The sequence below is a fragment of the Cricetulus griseus genome, chromosome 10 (genome assembly GCF_003668045.3).
Source record: "Cricetulus griseus strain 17A/GY chromosome 10, alternate assembly CriGri-PICRH-1.0, whole genome shotgun sequence".
In the NCBI taxonomy this organism is placed as follows: Eukaryota; Metazoa; Chordata; class Mammalia; order Rodentia; family Cricetidae; genus Cricetulus; species Cricetulus griseus.
In genome coordinates, this window is record NC_048603.1 from 12,901,293 (window position 1) to 12,924,536 (window position 23,244).

The following is a 23,244-nucleotide window of genomic DNA, read 5'->3' on the forward strand; positions in this document are numbered from 1 at the left end:
TATTTATTTGCTTATTTTGAGTGTGTGTATGTATGTATTTGTGTAGGAGCTTATCTGTGCCATGGTGAGTGTGATCAGAGGACAACTCTCAGTGGTTGTATCACACAGCAGCCTTCCACTCTACAGATCTTGGGGACTGACCAAGGCTTTAGGCTTGGTGACACACACCTTACTCACTGGGCCACCTCACTGGACTATATATACTTTAAAAAAAGAGTGACTCCTTCATTCATAAATAATTTGGTAACTCAGAGGCACGATCCATAAAAAGAAAGCAGAACAAATGATTGGTTCTATATCCCAGTTTTGAATACAAGTTGGCATCCCACAATTTCCCCCAATGGATTTTCATTTTAGCATATCGTGGATTCTCGAATATCATCTTACTTTATCATGTTAATTGATATTTTTCAAACTATTGCAATTATCGTCTTTATCGAGACCCATGTCTTCTTTGCCAGTAGGAAACAATTCAGGCTGAATCCTTGGGTCCCCAAGCAAGGCATTCTGGGATCCTATGGTACATTTCCTGCTCAAGATCGAAAGTCACTCATATCTTACAAGATCTTCCTATTGTAGCTAGCACAGTGCGAGCATCACTGAACCAACCATCGTTCTTAGTAAAGAAAACCTGAGTTCCTGCTGACACTTCCAATGCAAGCCGAGAACTTCATCTCCCTCACACGGCCCCTGGCTTGGTGAATGACTTCTGAGCACCTTGATGTAAAACAATTACTTCAACTTTGAGCTCTACCACCTCCTTCAACACTGTTTTGTTTTGTTTTGAGACAGGGTTTCTCTGTGGCTTTGGAGCCTGTCCTGGAACTCGCTCTGTAGACCAGGCTGACCTAGAACTCACAGAGATCCACCTGCCTCTGCCTCCCAAGTGCTGAAATTAAAGGCGTGCACCACCAACGCCCGGCAACACTCATTTTTGGACGTGTCTTATCTTTCCTACTGAATGGCAAGCAGATTGAGCCATGGGTTTTTACTTTTTGATACATTAAGGTAAAATTCCTAAAATACTGTTATATTCCTGACATATAAACACCCTTATGTCTTCATATCCCTCAAGATACGGAACCATGTTTAGCACAAAACATGCACTAAAATTTCATAAATTGTTAAATGACTACTTAAAGTTTAGAGTTGTATGTAACTTCTCATATATCAAGTACTAGTAATTAAACATCGCTGTCAAAATCCTCAGTTTTAAAATACTAAAGTTGCCAGGCATGGTTAGCACTTGGGAGGTAGAGGCAGGCAGATTTCTGGGTTCCAAGACAGCCTGATCTGCAGTGTGACTTTCAGAACAGCCAGGGCTACACAAAACAAGCAAACAGAAAAAGAATACTAAAGCTCTTTGAAACATTTTATTTAACAGATACAAAATAGTTCTAAACATTTACAGTTCGCACAATGACATAACTTCTATACTTTTAAAAATGTTGACAGTAGGAAATAGGAAATACTAAAGAACAGAATCATGAAAAAGGTAACCTAGGCGGGGGAAGTCCTAAAAAAACATCCTTGGAGCCCGGCGTTGGTGGCACATGCCTTTAATCTCAGCACTCGGGATGCAGAGGCAGGCAGATCTCTGTGAGTTCGAGGCCAGCCTGGTCTCCAGAGTGAGTGCCAGGATAGGCTCCAAAGCTACACAGAGAACCCTGTCTCGAAAAACCAAAGGGGGGGGGGATCCTTGGTAGAAGCAAAATGGGTAAGAAGGGATTTTAAAGTGCGAGATCACACTTTGGTCTGTAAACATATTTAACTGCATTTTCATTCAGCTGGGTACATAAAATGATTGGTTGAATGTCACTAAATGAACCCATTCAAAGGTTTGGTTTTAAAAATACAAGAGGTAGGGAACAGAAACCTCGGAGGATTTATTTTGGTAGCTCTTCAATAATGATGCGAGATACTGAGTTCCACCCTGTAGAAGCGTCTCCTTTAGGGTAATCAGAGCAAGTGCCAACCCAGATGGCCACATCCACCAGCCCAGCTCCGATCCCTTCGCAGAGTCCTTCCACTGCAAAACACAGTTGACCAGTCACAACAGTCTTTATAACAGAAGACAGAACCATTCATTTTGTACCTACTGTGGAAAATCAGATTATAATCCTGTTTAATGTAAAGCTAATTAAAAATTCTAACACCTGCTAAGGATTTCATAATGAAGGTCTCTTTTTCTTAGTCGGTACATAAGTATTTTTGAAGGTAGGTACATAATTACTACGCTACTACCTCAACCGGGCAGTGTTCTCAAACCAGAGTGTGTTCAGTTACAGAGATGGTTTAAAACCAAAGAACAATTTACGGAACCATACAGGAAGCCTGCACTTTTGACTGTCAAGACTTCCCAACTTTGGAAGAGACCTGAATGAACATGTACAAGTCTTTTGAAAGAAATCTCTTTTCAGCACTGCTCCATAGATCTGATGATATTCAAATCAAGTTAGGACTTTTATATGATAAAAGAAACCCTAGTTGAATCTTATACCAATCATTCAATGTATGAATCTATTTTACACAGATTCTTTATTTGCAATCTAATATATCGTCTATCGATCATCTATCTAGTCTATCTATCTTTCTAGTATATCTGTCTGTCTAGTGTGTGTTTGTAGTTGTGAATACACCTCTGGGTCCTTCTGGCCCCTCGGGGTCCTTTTCGCCCCACCCGCTGTGTCAGACTGACAGAGGAACCGAGTTAATACAGTTGTTTTTGCAACGGAATGGGTAGCTTGGCGATTTTGGGGTTCGGAACTTGGGCACAACCCAGCGTGAGCGTGGAGGTCAAGCATCCCCCAGGCAGACCCGAGGCACACTCTGCTGTTGTACTTACCGGAAGAGGTGCGATGGATATTAATGGTTGAATTTAATTCGGGGCTCCCTTGATCCAAATAGATGATGGCTTCGATGGGAAGAGGTCCCGAGCACTCGGCTCCGTTGAAAGTAAAGTACCAGCGCTGGCAGCAGGCGCTTCTGCATTTCAGCCGCAGTGAACCGCTGAACAGGACTCGCAGGGCGCTGTTGGAGCGCATCTTTGTAAAGGTACACTCCTGCCAGGGCAGGGAAACAGGGGCACGCTTTTCATTTCAGTTAAAAAGATACTTCGGCCATCGAGTCATGGAGGCGAACCCAGAGTAATGGGGACAGGCTGAGATTTGGGGGGGTGGGGGGGTCTGAGACTCCACTGACCAACAACTCCAAAAGAGGTCTCCGTGTCTGGTGCGGGGCTTTTTATTTAATAGTCTATGGTGTCTAAGGAAACACCATTTAAGCTCCTTTATATATGATTTGGGGGAGGTCCTTCTGTATGTATTTTTCCTCTTATTGGTTGATGAATAAAACACTGATTGGGCAGTAGAGGCAGGAAGGTAGGCGGGGCTAGGACATGAGGAGAATTCTGGAGAGAGGATGAGATGCCAAAGGAGTGGCAGGTCCCGACACTCTCCGGTATAAGCCAAGACCACGTGAAAATAACATAGATTAGTAGGCATGGGTTACTAATTAAGAGAGAGCCAGCCAGTAAGAAGCCCAAGCCACTGGCCAACAGTTTAATAGTTAATATGTTAATATGTCTCTGTCTCTTCTTTCAAAGGTCTTCTTAGCGTTAGTTATTCCTCTCAACACCCTCCCTTCTCCTGCCCTCCCATCCCCCACCCCATTTAACCCTTTTCCTACTTCATAATTAACGCTTGTTCCCTCCCATTTCCATTGGCTCACATGACTCCTTATTAATTTTATAACTTCTACGAATATGCCCTAATATAAATATTCGAATCTAACGATTCAAAGCTAACATCCAGGCTGGGCGTTGGTAGCCCACACCTTTAGTCTCAGCACTCAGGATTCAGAGGCAGATGGATCTCTGAGTTTGAGGTCAGCTCGGTCTACAAAGTGAGTTCCAGGACAGCCATAGCCACACAGAGAAACCCCCGTATCAAAAAAACCAAAACCAGGGGGCTGGAGAGATGGCTCAGCGGTTAAGAGCACTGACTCTTCTTCCAGAGGTCCCGAGTTCAATTCCCAGCCACTACATGGTGGCTCACAGCCGCCTTGAATGAGATCTGCATGCAGGCAGAAGACTGTATACATAATAAATAAATAAAATCTTAAACTAAACAAAAAAAAAAAACTATAGCATCCATACATGAGAGGGAGCACGCGGTATTTATCTTTCTGGGTCCGGGTGACCTCACTGAGAATGACTATTTTCAGCCTCCACCCATTTACCTGGGGATCTCATAATTTCATTTTTCATTACAGATGAGTTATATTCACTATTTCTGATAATGCCACTGTCATAGGACATGGGTAATTGAGCTGTCACTGACCTGGAAACTCATCTCTACTGGCTAGCTTTCATAGTGGTGGAAGGTTCAGCAGTTGCGATCAAGGACAAAAGTAATCAAAGGTCTTACCCAGCTGTGAACCCCAGGAACTAGGATAGCAATGGCCCCACTGGTGCAATAGTGATGCAAATGTTAGGGGTGTAACCAACTACTTCTGATTGGGCTAAAAGGCAGCTCTACAAAATGAAACTCATGTCTGATAGAGTTAACCCAAAATCGATAGCTGGCTAGCTCATAAGGCCCTAGATACTGTTATTCTGCTAAAAAGACAGAGTAATAACCTGCCCCCCTCAGGTTTTATTTTTATACCCATAAATTCGTACCTCTCTTCAACCTCACCATGTTACGGAATCGCCACAGTGATTATTTTAAACCACTAGCCATCAATTTCAATCCCTTAACCTAAGCACCTATAAGGACAAAGGGACTTCCCATAATGTGGATTCCAGTCATGTGGCAATTTTTTAAACTATTGTGAGAGGCAAAGTTACATTTTAAGTTTTAATTAGTATGCCTTAGAGATCCATGAAACAAAAGTGCCCCTTGCCCAAGGACAGACAAGCTGGGGGCTTGTTGTTTATGGGAGATAACAAGCCACATGTTTTCACTCCCCTAAACAAGTTTGTTTGACCCATCTGCCGGGGATGCTCTTGGTCACGTGGGCCAGAGGTTCACAGGCTGGAGGTACATCAGGATGTGTGCTTGCCCCTGATTGGACCTGATGGGAAATGCAATGAATTATGGGTTTCCCTTCTTAAGTGGCTACAAACCATGATTTGGGGCCATTTCCCAGGAGCTGGGGTATGGACCTGGCCAGAGACCATCCACCTGCCAGAAAGCTTGCTTCAAATTTGGCTTTAAAGTATGGTAGTTGTCTCATTCTGGATGGATGGGATTAGCCTACTTCCAGTTTTACGCCTGAAGCTACAGCAGGATATATTAGACTTTAAATTTAAATTTACTTTTTTTCCCCAACTTTTTTTATTTGAATTAGAAACAGGATTGTTTCACATGACAATCCCAGTTCCCTTCTCCCACCCATCCCCCCCTACCTCCCCCCAACTAAAACCCTACCTATCACATATCCTTTCTGCTCCCCCTGGATGGTGAGGCCTTCCATAGGGGGTCATCAGAGTCTTTCGTATCCTTAGGGATAGGGCGTAGGCCCTTAAATTTACTCAATGATAAGATAAGATTAGAATGCTGGTTAAAGTCTAACTGGAAAAAATGCTATACTTTCTTTTTGCATTTGCTTTAATAAACAAAGTGATTATCTGTCTTAGAAATACCTTTATGAAATTAAATGAAATGTTATCAATTTTTCATTAACTTTAAGTAAAGAAAATCACACATTATTATTCTGCATCCTTTTTTTTTTCTCAAGTCCTTTAGGTTTAAGTAAAAATATACTTGACACTGACTTCAACTTTAATATAATCTGGACTTGACTTACCGCAATTTTCCCAAGATCTATGCCGTAATTCAGCGAACTCCACGAGCACTGCTTGTAGTTTGGGGTCCAGGACTCCTCAAAACTTTCCCTTAGACACTCCCCTTTTTCTCCTTTGAATCCATCCCGACCTGGAATGCCTGGTGTACCAGGAATGCCATTGGCCCCAGGGCTCCCATCGCGACCAGGAACTCCTGCCGGTCCTTGTAGGCACATCCCATTATACTACAGTACAAAGGAGAAGCAGGGAGCATCATTACTTAAGATACAAAATCAGCATGGGGTATAGCGATATAGTTATAGTTTGGCGGTCACAGAGCTCTTGCCCAGCATGCACAAGGCTCTAGGTTTGATCCCCAGTAAATAAGGAAACACACTCGTGAATATGTAAATAAACAATATGTAAGCGTCAAAGGATCACAGCTACATTTATTTTGAATCTGTGAAGAGTCCCTTTAAACCACCTTGTCCATGCTCTCACGAGTTACTATGGAGAACTCACCTTAAGGTTATTTAGAAAACATTGTCACTTCCTCTTATTTCCTTTTATTGCACAATAAATAGATCAGATAGAACATATTTCCATGTCTTTTTCTTTCTACTTCTGATTGTATATCATTTTATCTAGCTGTATTCCAAGGTGCACACCTTTGATTTTTTTTAATTTAAATTTTGTTACTATTTTCTGAGTAAGGTAGCACACTGGGCTAGTGAAAGCTGGAAGAGCTCTTGGAACTGCAGTTACAGGCAGTTGTGAACTGTCATGTGGTTACAGGGAATTGAACCTGGGTCCTCTGGAAGAACAGCCCGTGATTCTTAGCTGCTGAGCCATCTCTCCAGCCCCCAGTAGGTTGTGTTTGTTCCTTATAGTCCCATGTTTTATCAAGCACTTATACTCCATAAATGTACTTTTACATTATCATATTTTCCCCCGAAAAACAGCATTTCCCTGTGTAATCCTGCCTATCCTGGAACTTGATCTGTAGACCAGGCTGACCCTGAACTCACAAGTCACTCCCTCTGCCTTCTGAGTGCTGGGATTAAAGATGTGTATCAACACTGCTTTGCTATCATACAAAAAAAATTAAACATAATTCTTTATTGATTATTTGGGAATTTTACAACATGCACCCCAACTCTGCTCACCTCCCAGTCCCTCCCCAGCACCATGCCCCCTCCCCCCAAATTAATTAAGAACAAAACGAACAATCATACAAAAATTTTAATGCTCAGTTTTTGGGTGCTTATTTCTAGTTTTTGTTGTAAATGTTAATATAAGGAAAATACTTATCCATCCATATAGACTTTTTCTTCTTTTGAGTACCTTTTTAATTGCTAGGGAAAGAACTATGAAATAAAACCTTAATTATCCTATATTGCATTAACTTGTAATAATTGCCTTGCATTTGCATCACCTCTAAGTTGGATACACATATCATCTGCTTCTCCTATTTTTTTAAAGATTTTATTTATTTATTATGTGTACAACATTCTGCTTCCATGTATATCTGCACACCAGAAGAGGGCACCAGATCTCATAACGGATGGTTGTGAGCCACCATGTGGTTGCTGGGAATTGAACTCAGGACCTCTGGAAGAGCAGCCAGTGCTCTTAACCTCTGAGCCATCTATCTCTCCAGCCCTGCTTCTCCTAAAGGAAAGTAGCACTTTCCCAGCCCGTTCTGTCTCCCCAAAGAGGAATCTGTGGCCTAGTTTCACGTGGCCACCTGAGCTCCAAACTTGTAAGAGCTAGGATTCTCTGTGTTGTTGTTCGTTTTGTGTATGGTGTAGAATTTAAATGCATAGATTGTAGAACCATTTTCTTTTTAACTTTAATACTAGCCTCAGCCTTTCTTCGATATGTGAGACCAGCATTTCAGTGCCGGTTTCCTCCTGGATAAACTGGGGATAGTGATAAGAATTCCTGCCTTGAGGTTAGTGGTTGGTAGCACAAGCCTGTGAGAGTTCAGGCACCTCCCAACCGAGCAGGCCAGCCTGGGATACATGAGACCGTTCCTCAACACACACGCGCACACACACACACACACACACACACACACACACACACACACACACACACAGAGAGAGAGAGAGAGAGAGAGAGAGAGAGAGAGAGAGAGACATTGACAGAGACACAGAGAGAGACAGAGAGAGACAGAGAGAGTTCATGTTACAGTCATGGGTATTGAACTCAGAGCCTCGTGCACGTTAGGCAAGCGCTCTACCACTGGCCTAAGACAGTGATACATTGAAGTTCCTTTTTCCAATTCCTGTGCCTCCCCTTGAATGGGTTCACCTGGAAACAAGGGGGCCATTAATTAGACTTTCCAAAATGCAATGCATTCCGACTAAGATTTTTAACACTTTCCTTATTGGTGTAAGTTTCTCTAGTACATTTGACATTTTAAAATTCCTCCCGGGCAAGATGTTACATAAAGTTTGCTTTTTCCCAACTTAAACTCCTAGTCCCAATAGACGTTTGGAATTGTCAGTCCGCAACATGAATGGATGCTCTAATTACCTCTCCCAGCTCCCCGTATTTTTTTATTGGCCACCAGGGGGCAGAACTCGGTGGGAGCTGAAAGGAAGGCTTTGAAAGCCCAATACAAAGACGTTACTTTATGCAATCTGTTGAAACCTTCCTAAAGACTGTGTCACTTTTTCTGTCACCAAGACCAAATCCAGTCTACAGGATGCACCCGAGCCCGGCTGCACGGTATACTTTTCCAAGTCGGGTTAGAGCTGTGAGAACTCACAGGTCCTGTAAAATCCTTCGAGGGGAAAATGTTAGCTTTGTGGGGAAAGGGGATATTTTCTGTATCTTAACTACACGTTCATAAAATGCAAACTGCACATGAGCCACACTCACGTGGCACAATTTAAAAACAATTTAGTTACTTAAAATAGAACTGTAACTCCCAACACAGTGTGCTTCTGTGGAGCAAAACTATATAGCATAGAAAACAACAACGACAAAAACAAACAAACCAAAAACGACTATGGCTGTGTGAAGCAGCACGGATTTTTTTCTCCCTAGTGGTTTTTTTCTTTTATTTGAGGCATACATTTCCCCCCCCCCATTTCCCTTTCCCTCCTCCCCTCTCCTCTTCCACCTCCCTCCTGGCCCCCCACACTCCCAGTTTACTCAAGAGATCTTATCTTTTTTCCCTTCCTAGGCGGGTCCATGTGTATCTCTCTTAGGGTCCTCCAGGGCTTTTGAAGTCAGCTTAGAATTAGCTGTCAGGGAGCTTGCTTTATCACCTTAGCCTAGAATGTCAGCTTAAGAAATTCAAATCTTAAAAAAAAAATCACCAAATGCCTCCTGTCTTCTTACGTATTGCAATGCCTGACAACCATATAGATTGGTTTAAGGACTGGAGTTCATATGTGCCAAGGACTACAGATCTGCCATTGGTTGGCTCTTGCACGGGACAGAAAACCTCTTTCTGCCCTCTGCTGGGTTTGTTGACTTTGAGAGTTTAGAGGGAAAGGCTTTGTGCAAACAGGCTTTGCCACAAATCAGCCCCTCGGAGAGAGCTGGGGATATTTGCCTTCCCGGGAGTGGTTTCTTTCCCCTTAGCTCGATTGCATTGCTCCTGACTGGTAGCCACAGGCTGAAGACCCCAATGCGCATCGGCTTTAAATCGAACAGGCGAAACGGGTCCCTTCCAGCTCCAACCCCCCTCCCCCCCGAACCATTCCTGGGCCGAGCTGTGGTGCTCCGAGGAGTAAATTGCAGTTCATACTCCCCAGGAAGATGACCCAAACTGACTCATAATCTTCAAGTTACAAAAAAGCTGGACACATGCTTTGTGGGGGTTGTTAGTCTCTCCTCCTGGCAGACGTGGCCACCAGTGCAACAAGGGACACGTTGCACAGCCTTGGCGCAGGCCCAGGCGATCAGCTGGCCTAGGGGCTTCCTCAGGCCTGCTTTTGAAATCAGCCCAGCAGCTCAGTCTACTCCAGTTGCAGACACAACCAACGTTCCCCACCTCTCTCAAGGGTGGCCTCCCCTGGAGCCAGAAATTCCTGGGTGAGAGCGACTACACCGACTTGGGACGTCTCACTTGAACCAAGTCGCATCTCTGCGATGACCTCTCACTACGGTCTCCCGCGGAGTTCCAAGACTCCACCTCAAGCATGCCCCCAGATCCTTCCCCCCCACACCTTGAGACAAGGCAGGGCGCTCAGGTTAAGACACAAAACGCGCTGTCCCACGCGCACCCCTAGTTGGGTCAGCATCACCAACCGCTGTTGTGATGCTGTGCGCGCGCGTGGCTGGGTCCTCTCCAGCGCTGAGGTCAGGACCAACCGACTTTCCAAGACTCACCAGGTCCACCACCTCCCTCTGCCGGATGAGCGCTTTTTGCTTCACCTTGGGGTTCTCGGAGGCGTTGGACTTGGCGGGCCCTTGCAGCAGCAGCACAAGGAAGAGGCCGAGCAGCAGCTGCGCGGAGGCGGCGCGACCCCGGGGGCGCATGGCGTGGTGTGGCTGCAAAGCGCGGAGCAGGAGGTAGAGGGGTCGCCGGAGCCCGGCGCTGCTCGGCGTCTGGCCCAGCTCTGCAGACCGCAGCATCAATGCGCCTTTGACTGAGCGCCGCCCTCCCTTCTTCCCTCCCGCCCCCTGGACACCCGGAGCTTGCAGACTGCAATAGGTCAGGGTCCCGGGTTGGAGCCGCCCCTCCTCCGCAGCTCCGCCCGCCCGGACCCCCGCCCGGTGACTGTGGTCGGGAACCACAGATGAAGGGAATCGAGACAGCACGTGTCTTAAATCTGGTCCAGGAATCACCTTCGGGTTCCTTCATTCCTAGCAAAGCTTTGGCAGACGGGGAGGGAGGGAGGGGAGGGGAGAGGGAGGGTACATTTGAGGGGCATGAGCCAGGAGAGCCTTATAGTAACAGCCTTTAAAAGTTCTCTGATCCTGATGTTTGAATAAATGCTATTCCCTTGTAAGAGCCAAGGCACAAGGCTTGGCAGTCCTGTGCGGAACGATGCTGTGTGGCTGCTTCTCCGTTTATAGAGGAAGACCTAAGGCTCTCCTAAGACCTAAGGACAATGACCACCTCTCAGCGGTGAGAGTTCACGTTCATTCGAGTACCCATTCCACATCACATTAACATGTGTTCAAAACTCCAGCCAGGGGAGCAGCCCTCACCCGCATCGTCACTGCCTGTCAGGAAAGAAGGTAGGCAACCTCTCCCTCCAGTCCTCTGGATCCAGCCCCTAGTTTCACCCCCAGTTCTGGAACAGAACACCTGCAGCAGCCTCATCTCTGGCGGGTCCCACAGATTTCCCCTCCTGAACTCCCTCCCCCAACTCATTGCTCTCCTGCCCCCCTCCACACTCCAGCAGACGCCCCTGGGAACCCACAGGCCGCAATGGGCAGTGAAACAGGTAGACTAATAGCAGTTCTTGACTTCTCTCTCTGATCCTCAAAGTCCAAACCCCCAGGCTCATCCCCAGCTCTGCAGTGGACCTTTTGCTATGGCCACTCCTCACTCTCTGCTTCCATTGCCAAGAGACTAACTATGCAGACCGCAATGGAACACCTTGCTTTCCTCCCTCTTGTTAATGCCCTCCTGTGCCGACAGCTCATCCCCAATCCTAAGTGTCAGCTGCCAAGACCCAGAAACACATTTTACCTGGACCCCCAGTGCCCACATCTATCAGGACCCCTGAAGATTTTCCTACAGGCAGCACACAGCTGCCACATTCTCCTCAAAAGTGTGGGGAGAGAGAGAGAAAGAGAGAGAGAGAGAGAGAGAGAGAGAGAGAGAGAGAGAGAGACAACAAACAACGACAACCAAAACAAAAAAAAAAAAAAACAAGGAACAAAACACCCACCCAACAAAGGCAAGACCAGATACCAGCTCCTAGAATTACAATCTTCCTAAACCCAGATGTCTAGATGTCATTGTAAAAACACAATCAGTAACAGCCAGGGCAATTGTGTCTCCACTAGAACCCATCGATCCTACCACAGCAGGCCTTGAATATGCCAACACAGCTGAAGCACAAGAAAAAGACTTTAAAAACAGCCTTTAAGAATATGATAGAGGCCCTTAAAGAGGAACGGAACAAATCCCTTAAAGAAATCTGCGAAAACACAAAGAAACAGTTGAAGGAAATGAATAAAACCATCCAAGACCTGAAAAATGGAAATAGGATCAATAAAGAAAACCAAAACTGAGGAAAATCTGGAAATGAAAACTACAGGAACTGGAACAGCTACCACAGAAGCAAGCTTCACCAACAGATTACAAGAGATGGGAAAGAGAGTCTCAGACATTGAAGACATGATAGAAGAAATGGTACACAGATCAAAGACGATGTTAACTCTAAAAGCCCTGGCAAACATCTAGGAAATCTGGAGAAAGTCCCCTTGACACATAATAATCAAAACATTAAATGTACAGAACAGAGAGAGAATATTGGAGACTGCAAGGGAAAAACAGTAAGTAGCATATAAAGGCAAACCTATTAGAAGTACGCCTGACCTCTCAGTGGACACCCTAAAACCCAGAAGGGCTTGGACAGATATGCTCTAAGAGACCACAAGTGCCAGTCCCGACTACTATACCCAGCAAAACTTTCACTCACCATAAATGGACACAGTAAGACATTCCATGATAAAACCAAATTTTGAGCAATATATATTTACAAATCCATCCCTCTACAAAGTGCTAGAAGGTAAACTCCAACCTAAAGAGGTTAGCTACATCCAAGAAAACACAGGGAAACAACAACAATCCCAGACCAGCAAAGTCAAAAAAAAAAAAGGGGGGGAAGCATGCACACACCACCACCAACAACAAAATTACATGAATCAACAATCATCGGTCATTGAAATCTTTTGACATCATCTGAATTCCCCAATAAAATACACAGACTAACAGAATGGATGTGAAGCACACCTTAACATCAAGGGCAGACATCACATCAGGGTAAAGGGTTAGATAAAATAACCCAAGCAACTGACCTAAGAAACAAACCGGTGTAGCCATTTTAATATCTGACAAAATAGCCTTCAAACCAAAACGAATCAGAAGAGAGAGTAAAGGACAATACATATTCATCAAAGAAAAAAAATCCACCAAGAGGAATCTGAAATTCTTAACACCTATGCATCAAACCCAAGGGCACCTAAAGTACCTAAAAGAAACACTACTACAGCTTAAATCACATATTGACACTCACGCCCTGACAATGGGACACTTCAACAGCCCTCTCTCACCAGTGGACAAGTCATCCAGACAAAAACTTAACAGAGAGATATTGGAGCTAACCTAAGCTATAAATCCAATGTATCCAATAGAATTTTTATAGAACATTTCACTAAACATAAAAGAATATACCTTCTTATATACCTCATGGGATTTTCTCAAAAATTAACCACATACTTGGACATGGAGCAAGTCTCAACAAATACAAGAAAAGTGAAATAACTCTCTGTATTCTCTCTGGCCACCATGGACTAAAGTAAGAGCAGAAACAACAGAAATCTTACAAATTCATGGAAACCAAACAGCTCTCTATGGATGAAAATGGCTCAAGACGGAAGTTAACAAAGAAATTAAAGATTTTCTAGAGTTTAGTGGAAATGAACACACAACATATCCACACTTAACGGGACACAATGAAAGCAGTACTAAGAGGAAAGTTCTAAATAGCACTAAATGCCTACATTTTAAAAAATAAGAGAGATCTTATACTAACAACTTAACACAGAACACCTGAAAGCTCTAGAACATAAGAAATCACACCCAAAAGGAGTAGTTGGCAATAAATAATCAAATTGAGGGCTGAAATCAATAAAACAGAATGTAAATATCTGATATGGAGGCTGTCTGATATGTGACCCTCAAAGGGGTTGCAACCACAGGTGTTATGAGCACTCTTTCCCGCCAGCCTGGTCCCACAGCCATGTTGCCCCAAATGAACACACAGAGACTCATATTAATTATAATACTGTTGGCCGGTGGCTAGGGCTTCCTATTGGCTAGCTCTGTCTTAGTTATTAACCCATTTCTATCATTCTAAGTATTTCCTCGTGGTCTTGGCTTACAGACCAATCCTGTTACTCCTTTGCCTGCTACATCCCAACTGTTAAGTGTCTCTGCAGAGAAGAGAGCGATTTCCCATTTGTCCCTGTTTATATTCTGATTCTGCCCAGCCACAGCACTTCCTGTCTATCTGTACAAACCTCCAGACCTCTATGGTTAGCTAGTCGCAAGTTTCTGCCCAGCCACAGCACTTCCTGTCTGGCCAACCAGCCAATCATTGTTGTATTCATTAACTAATAAGAGAAACATATATACAGAAGAGCATACCTATCACACAGGTGGAGAAATGATGCCTTAGACATTATGGATGAACTCTGAATTCTGAGTGCTGTTTCAGAGTGATGCTTCCTTCTCCAGCCCCAGATGAGCAAATGAGACCTTTCCAGATGGAATTTTGAAATCTGTAATTTCAAATCTGTAATTTAGGAATAAGTCTTGTAACAGTTGTTATGACATGATTTAGTTAATTCTGAGTACATGTCATACTTAAGAAAATTTAACAGTGGGTAGTGATATTAATTTTAAATGAATAATCACATTTAGTCATATTTGTAAAGGTTTTAAGTGTTAATAAGACCTAGTCACTACAATTATAATCCTGAAAATGAATAGATTTTTCCCCCTTTGGGCACGGGGCCTTACTACACGACCCATCTCTGTCTCTGAGCCGCAGCTTCAGCCCCTTAGTCTACTGAATTTATAAGAAATGCTGGGGCACTCAAAAAATTCTGCTTACTATATTTCTTAAGCTTTACTTGACAGGAATTTTGCACATGAGAAAATTGGGTACAATAAGTTTGTAAATGTAGCTTAAAATGTGTAGAATAGTTTATTCAACTTGGTTTCTAGCTAGATCTGAGTTTTAGGACAATTAAGTCTTATAAATAGTTGAGCCAGTTCAACCTAAGTCTTTTACATTGATTTTAAAAGCTTCAGAGCAACATTTAAAATGGAAGGCTTTCATCACTATCTGAGGCTCTGGACTCAACCTCACTACTATGAAGGGAAAATAAGAATAGTTAAGTAGTTAATAATTGAAAGTAGCTGGAGACTATTTTTTCCCCATGCAGATATAGCACCCATTCTCAAACAAACAAGAACAAACTCTACTGAACGATTCGGGAGGGAGTGACTAGGTGAGAGTTACTTAGCGCAGTTTATCTGTGATTCAAGTTCTAATACAATCCCACCGAACCAAAGGCTTGCAGTGTTGAACTTCTGAGTTATCTAATTCAATCTGCATATCCTATGACCTCCAAGCATGATCGAGGGAAACTCATATCAGTAGTTGTAATTTTAATATATTTAATATATATTTATTTAATATAAATAATTAATAAAATATATATATTTAATATATATTTAACTTTTATCCACATCTTTGCAGCCATAGAACAGAGCAATTGTATCACATAGGCATTATGTATGGAATAGAAGGTAAAAACTGTGTAGATCCTGGCTGAATTCTGATCTGATCACTTAATGAGCAAGCAACCTAAGATCCATTTGAAGGTCAATTTTGGCAAATGAAGATGATAGTGCATCCTCACAGGTGTTGAAATTTAAGAAAAGCGTCGGGAGAGCGAAAGATGTCACGTGACAGAGATCAAGGGGAGGTTTTTTTTTTTTAATTATTTGGGGAAACGGATAGTAAAGAGGGAAAAGGGGCGGGGGAAGACTGGCCTCCAGGGTCAGAATCAGTGAGAGAGAAGAAAGAGAGGCAGAGGGAAGGGGGAGGGAGGGAGAGGGAGAGAGAGAGAGGAGGATGGGAGGTGGGCGGGGCCCTTTTAAAAGGGAACACAGTGAATGTGCACAGGTGGTGCTCTCAGTGGCTGCAGCTGAGGGCGTGTCCTGTCAGAACCCCAAGGGCAGCCAGTACAGATGCCTGAACACTAACAGTAGTACTGCATGAAGAGAATGCTGCCTTAATACCCGATTCTTAAAGAGAATTCATCACATTCACTGTGATCGTTTTTTATTAGGTAAGTGAAAGTTCCATTTGAAAGAAAGGCAAGGGAAGTCAAACTTTAGGAAAACACATAATCTGTGCATCAGTTGGCCAAGCCCAGCTGACACCTGGAAAGCAGCCTGTGGAGGTCAGTGCACAGCAGGAGAAACACCAGAATTGTTCTGAGGGCGCGCAGCACCAGCCGGTCCTGGAAGGAGGAGCTGAGCTCTGTCATACAGTCCCCTTAACATTTAGCCTGTGGTGGCTTGTCCTCGAGACATAAATACCCAGATTGCCAGTCAGTTTGACCTACCCACATCTCACCTCGTAGACAGCTAGCTTCCTTACAGCTTACAAATGGTTAGGACTTTTAGAGAATACAAGTGGATGGAAAATTATAGAATCTAAATTATTGGTGAAAGATGACCCGAAGTCCTGGACCTGCAATTGTGGTACATCCATCTCCTTTTTATTTCTAGATGTTTATGACATCAGCTGCAGGGCTTTGGGGCAAACACCGTGAGATTTGCAAGAAGTACATTTCGTTTACTGTGCATGCTACTTGCTTTCTACTTGGGTAGTCTTTCATTTCCTGTCAGATTTCCTTCCTTCTTATTAAGTTACCCAAAGCTGTGCCCAGTTACCCCCTCTTCATTATGCTCCATGTACAGGAGGTTTTTTTTTTTTCTTCTTCAAGTCAGCATCCTCTGAACAGACCTTTTATTGTAAGAATTCCTCAGGAAATAATTGGCCATGGAGATCTGGGTTTGAAGATGGTCAAGATTAAAGCCATTTCTGGGCAGTTCAGATGACAGGCTGCTAAACAGCCTGTGTGCCTTTCAAAGCACAAAGGACTGTCTGTTTTGAGATAAAAGGTAGCCAAAGGAAGCAGGAATTTTGGAATTACATCCCTAAACATTTAGATTTACAAAATATATCTAGTTCTCCCATCTCCCCATCATAGGCTCTCACCGCCATCAGTTTAGCTGTGGTTTCTTGTTGTTCTTCCTTCAAGCTTTGACAGCTTGGTGCACAGGTTTGCTTTATTGATATAAAGTCGAGACACTATAGTGGAAATCATAAAAGAAAAAAACAACAAAACAAAGTGACAAAACAAAAATAAAAAAAAACCCAAACCTTACAATTGCTCTCACCCCACCCCACAAGGGTTTTTGTTTGTTTGTTTGTTTGTTTGTTTGTTGTTTTTGTTTTTGTTTTTTGAGACAGGGTTTCTCTGTGTAGCTTTGGAGCCTATCCTGGCACTCGCTCTGGAGACCAGGCTGGCCTCGAACTCACAGAGATCTGCCTGCCTCTGCCTCCCAAGTGCTGGGATTAAAGGCATGCACCACCAACGCCCGGCTACCCTGAAAGGTTTTAAGCAAATGACAGAGCACACTGAGTTCAGACGCACCTCTTCAAAACCCATCTAATACAGAATGCTAAAAGGAAGAAAAATGGGACTGGATTGGTGATGAGAAAAAAAAGATCAAAGGTTTAGATATAAAACAATGAATGTGTGACTAAATAAAAAACTAACCAATCATAACAAAACAGTTTATTGTCAACAATGACAATAACTATATTGCTCTATGACTTACTGCCATATAGAAAATTAAGTCTTGATGAATTTCCTTCCTATATTCCTTGTAATAATTTGAAAGTAACTTCTGAGCAATATTATTAGATATTATAACTGGGTGGTATTACCAAAATTATCAGAGAATCCTTATTGCCTCTTCTAGTTCTCAATTAAATGAATTTTTCATATGTTCATGGACACTGTTGACCCCAAATTTCTTTATTGAGGCTATGGAAAGCATGATTTGAAATGTATAAGTATGTCAGAGCTGAAAGAGATGATAATTTCAGTGCCCAAGCTGCTTGCACTGATGGGACCAGACCCTCACTCAGCCCCCTGCTTTGTCAGCCATGACAGGCTACAGAAAAGACCCAGCAAGATGGAGGCTTCTGAGGCAGGAAAATGTGCTGAGCTTTCTGACCTTGGCCAACCTCCTAGTCATTAGGAGGTCAGTTACCATCCATGTGCCAAAGAACCAATAAGAATTTAGCTGGTGGGCGGGCTCTGGACATGCTTTATGGTAAAAGTGCAGAGCATAGCAACCACCCTGGGAGGGCCTATAGGCCATAGCAACCAGTTAACCAATCAACATAGGACAGGTTGCCCAAACCTGGAAGTGGACCATTCCTGGGACTGTTGTCTAACGCCCTGGACACTACCCTTGCTCTACCCAATAAATTCCCCACCTCACAGTTCCCCTCGGTTCTTCTCCACAGTGTCAGAGGGACATAAGAGTGAGCTAATACAGTTAACTCATTAAATAATAAAAGACTCTTTGCTTTTGTATCAGAATGGGTCTCTTGGCAGTTTGGGGGTTCAGAATTTGGGCACAACAGCACCGAAGCCAGGAAAAGAGGGTGAGGAGGTGACCTCTTGGGCTTTGGAGTGAAGTGATGTTATTGAAACCCGGGTGCTATTCTATCCCTGTGGTGTCCTTGTCTTTTTCCTTTGCCCTCAGCACCTGTCTGACTGTCCCCAAACATGGAATGACCCTGTTGAACTCTCCCCTTCAAGACCGATAAAATTCTTCCCAGAATCTTCTTGGTAGACTTCTCCACTGTCTCATTGGTCAAGACTGTCTCACATGTCTATCGTCAAAACAAGTCACTGACCAAGTAAATTTCCAAGGACATAGCTGCTTGGAGAATGCAGCAAAGAAGGGCCCATCTTTGGTAGTTAGTTGTTGGGGAGACAACTTGGAGTGTCTGCCACAGAACGCAGTCTTACTGGGGTGGATGGGTGAATATCTCATCAATTCCCCCTTCCTGTAATTAGAAAAGTGTTTTGGTTTTGTAGTCTCCCCCATTGATTTCCATCTCTGTCCCTCGTGGAAATGGGAGACCTCTAGGGGGCAGGCTTAGGGTAAAGTACCAGGACAACTGTCACAAAGTGCCTCTCATCTGTGTCAACCCCCTATTACTATCTCTTCTTGTACCAGTACTTTCTCTAGCACACAAAGTCATAGGGAGAAATTCCAGCTTTGTTCTTACGGGATTGACTTAGCTTACTTCTGCTTGCAATGAAATGTTCCAGAGAAGATCTTTTTTGTGTGAACGCTTCATGCAAAATCCCAAAAAGTTTGCAGAAATTTCCTTGCTCATTGGGGGTCATGCCTGTAAAATGTTTGTTTCCTGCTTCCCAATGGATCCGAGTCTCAATAGTCATCATTTGGGGATGCCATGTGAGGGCCCTGTTATTCTTTTGTTTAAAAAGAAGAAAAGAGAAATATTGAGACAGACATATTGACTATAAGTTTATTATAAGGACCGGCAGAATGGGGAGACTAAGAGGAGGAACAGGGTAATGGCTGACCACCATGGCCGGTCGCCATAGAGAGACAGAGCGGGGAAACAGAGAGAGGGGACAGAGAGCAGGAACAGGGGAGAGAGAGAGAGAGAGAGAGGGCAGGGGCCTATCTTTTAAAGGGGTCCTCTGCACCTGCGTGCAGACTTCTTTCCCATGGAACCTTGGGCTGACCAGGGTATTGCCTGAGTGGATTCCACCAGGTAACAGGGGCAGGCCAGCATAATGCCTGAACCTTTCATTCCCACCTCTACTTATTATTAAAAAAAGGTGGGTGTTTAGACATGGCAGGTTAAGGAATAAGGGCGTCGACTTCTTAAGACTGCTTCCTGCTGACATGGGGGGCGTTGACCATCTTTGGGGGACCCGAGAAGGTTGGGGTGCTGCCACGTCCTGGGGAAGCTGGTTGTTTCATTGTAGTCCAGGCTGTATGCAACTCCCTGGCGCCTCTTAGACCTGGCAAGATGTTGACAGAGCAGAAGACAAGGTTGAGATTAGAAAAAAAAATTTTCTTAGGTCCTGTCACTTGAGGGGAAGATTGTAAGATGAGGGAGGGGTTCCCGAGGTGTCCCAAGATGAGTGAAGGGAATTTGGGACCAGGGAAAGATTGAATATTACCTGGAGTGAATCTGACCTGTTTGGATCTGATTCGGCTCCCTGGAACTTACAAGAATCCTTAGAGTTTGTGGAAACATAAGTATTAGACACATTAGTAGCATATTCATGTTAGAAGCAACTTGGCTAAAAGCATTACCATTTTAAAACAGACAGATTTTTTTTTGACAATGAAAAGTATCATAATCTTGACCTTGTAGTTATGATCCTATAGTGGTATTGGTGAACTTTATTATGAACAGTAGCATGAGAAATAGAGAAATCAGGAACATATTTTATTCTTTTTAATGTCTTAACTCATTTTATCATCATTTAAGCCTTTTTATCCTCAGGCCTTTATAACTACATTCTTAGACTTTCATACATCTTAGACTTTCCTATCTTTATAGATAAACCCTAAAATAACTGTTACTGGAATCTGTTTTGCTTTAGGTTAGCAAGATTATCAGTCGTCAAAAGCATCAGAGTTCTTGAGAAGGATAAGATTTTACCTGAATCAATGATTAAAGAATAACAGAGACTTGCCAGCAGGCTGCATGGACAGCCATCCCCAAGGTGCTCCATCCATAGTAGTGGGCTGCAGGACACCTGCCTTCTTGCTGATAACTTGCGACCTGTGGATTAGAGACTTTGGGAAGACTCGCCTACCGTTGGCCCAAGCAACGCCGGGAAAGTCGATTCCGTTGTCCTCTTGTCCATGGTCTGGAATACTTTGTACCAGTTGAGGTGAAGGGCAGGGTTGCTCAGTGACCAGCGTTGTCACTGAGATGAAGTTTCTTCAGTGCCCAGTCTTCTCGGAGGAAATGGGGTGGGGCCAGCAGCTGGCCTATCTCTCTGTTACAAAAAGCTTTTTAACAAAACATTTTAAATGCCATATTCTCTAGATCTCTGAGCATTTGAGGGCTGTCTGTTTAGTATCTTAGCAGTTAAGTTTGTCTTTAGTTAGAGAAAAAATACCTTTTTGTAATAAAAGCTGTACCTTTGTAAACGGCTTACAGGATAAACTGAGTGGTATAAATATTTTGTTAATTTGAAATAGATCTTTATAATTTTAAATTTTCATCATCACTTAAAGATACATGAGTTAAATTTAAGTTGTATAGACTTAGCTTATATTTTAAGTAAAGGTAGATTAGAACTTTATGACTTTAAATGTTTACCATCATTTAAAGATATATAGCAATTTAGAAATATGAGACTTAGTATAGTTTAATTTAAGTTACATATAGAGCTAGATAAGTATAAAGTTAAATTACAGGTACAGAGACAAGCAGGACTGGATAACAGTAAAGGGGGAATCAGAATGTAATCTCTGATCTGTACATTGTAGCAAACAGACAGGAGATTTAAAGGGACAGAGTAGATTTAAACAGAGGGCCCTGGAAAGGCACAGTATTTAGTAAACAAGCCATGAACAACAGAGCCAGTGAAAGAAAAAGACAAAAAATAAAAATAAAAAGCAAAAAGATCTGGCAGAAATCAAAACTCCGGCAGACAGGTTTGTTCGATAGGCCACTGGAGCTGTGCGTGCCTACAGGTAGGTCACATGACCAAAACGGCGGCGACTGTAAGCCGCTTTTGTCTGTTTACCTGCTTGTTGGATGAAACCAGAAAGGTTCCTCTATGCATTTCCCATGGGTGAGGCAGGTGGAGAACCGGCAAAAAGCTCCTCTACGGATGCACGTCTGCCCGTGGGAGTTGCCAGGGGCCTGGCCCCGAAGGGGACACAGCTGTCCCGAAACCGAAAAAGGACCCAGCAGTCCGAACTGAAAAAAGCAAAAAAGTACCGCTCCTGGAGCGGGATCCCATGCCTGACCTTTAGGAAATGTACCCAACAAGTGAAAGAAATAAAAAGTAAGATGTCAGGTGGCAGTGCTTGCCGGTGGAAGTCATTGAACTGAGTGGGTAGGCCTAAGCCAGGTCACCTGGTTATGACCAAGATGGCGGCCCCCAGGTTAGCACACGTGGCCGATGGCGACCCCCGTAAGCACATTCTCAATTGCCAGAAAAGTTTCAAACCAGCAAACAAACAAAATGGAAACCAGCAAATAAAACTCTCAGAGCATCTCAAGCAGACATTGCCAACCAAGAAGAAACAGTCAGAGAAAGAACAAACAGAACAATGAGGGACATTCCCAGGTGAAAGAAAGTTCCCACTGGGAGGCAGAACTCCGCTCATTTACCTATTCACTGCCAGTAACCGAAAGATCCCGTAAAAATGTATTTCCCGTGGGCAAGGCCGAAAAATGCATAGATTGCCCTGTCTGAGAGCACCCGGCCCGAAACCGAAAAATGGACCCAGATTGAACAGCGCTGGGTCTGCCCCATAGGAACGGTTTGGGTTTCTTACCGGATTGTAGCGAATAGGCAGATCAGTGAGTTTAAGAGATTCTTAGTTGGAAAGCCGCAAGTTGAGTTCCGGCATCTCAGGCTGTTGTAGGCAGGAGGGAGTGCCAGGAAAAGCGGAGATGGAAGTGGATTGTAAGGTTACCCTTAGCCTAACATGCGCCCGCCAGCAGGTCGCAGAAGGTATAAGGGCAGAGCCTATCCACGTTGGGCGCCAAAATGTTATTCTTTTGTTTAAAAAGAAGAAAAGAGAAATATTGAGACAGACATATTGACTATAAGTTTATTATAAGGACCGGCAGAATGGGGAGACTAAGAGGAGGAACAGGGTAATGGCTGACCACCATGGCCAGTCGCCATAGAGAGACAGAGCGGGGAAACAGAGAGAGGGGACAGAGAGCAGGAACAGGGGGAGAGAGAGAGAGAGAGGGCAGGGGCCTATCTTTTAAAGGGGTCCTCTGCACCTGCGTGCAGACTTCTTTCCCATGGAACCTTGGGCTGACCAGGGTATTGCCTGAGTGGATTCCACCAGGTAACAGGGGCAGGCCAGCATAATGCCTGAACCTTTCAGGCCCCATTTACTGAAAAGTTTTGAGTAGGTCTGGAAAATGTCACCGACAGGCTGGATTTTCTTCGAGGTCTCTTTTCTGTAGTGTTTTGTTATCTCTGGATGGTTCTCCAGACAGAGTTTAGGCCATCTCACAAACTTATCTTCTTCTCTATGCTCCCCAGTCTTCAAGTGCCTGGGGTATTAGTCCGTTGGTAGAAAGTTAATTATTAGACATTTAATTTCCAAATTGCTGTTACTGACTCCTTTCCTGTCTCTATTACAATAAACATGAAACACTTTAGCTCCATGGCTGTTTGTTTCTATATTGATATCTTGTTGTTGTTGTTGTTGTTGTTGTTTGTTGTTGTTGTTGTTGTTGTTTGAGACAGGGTTTCTCTGTAGCTTTGGAGCCTGTCCTGGAGCTTGCTGTGTAGATCAGACTGGTCTGGAATTCACAGAAATCTGCCTGCCCCTGCTTCCCAAGGACTGAGATTAAATGCAGTAGCTTTGTATTTTTGCAACAAAATATCAA

General features: G+C 43.6%; 1 protein-coding gene across 3 annotated transcripts; it reads right to left on the reverse strand.

The window, feature by feature from the left end:
• Positions 1-1,777: 1,777 nt before the first annotated feature.
• Cthrc1 (collagen triple helix repeat containing 1) lies at positions 1,778-10,288 on the reverse strand. Of its 3 annotated transcripts, none has more exons than XM_035449693.1 (4): positions 10,139-10,288; positions 5,812-6,033; positions 2,846-3,062; positions 1,778-2,023 (listed from the first exon to the last, which is right to left on the reverse strand). In XM_035449693.1, exons 1-4 carry the CDS (start codon positions 10,286-10,288, stop codon positions 1,887-1,889), a joined length of 726 nt encoding a protein of 241 aa, XP_035305584.1. In that variant the 3' UTR covers positions 1,778-1,886. The 3 variants fall into 3 exon arrangements, with proteins under 3 accessions (XP_035305584.1, XP_027287163.2, XP_035305585.1); XM_027431362.2 differs by having other exon boundaries at positions 1,778-2,029; XM_035449694.1 differs by lacking the exon at positions 5,812-6,033 and having other exon boundaries at positions 1,778-2,029.
• Positions 10,289-23,244: the final 12,956 nt, after the last annotated feature.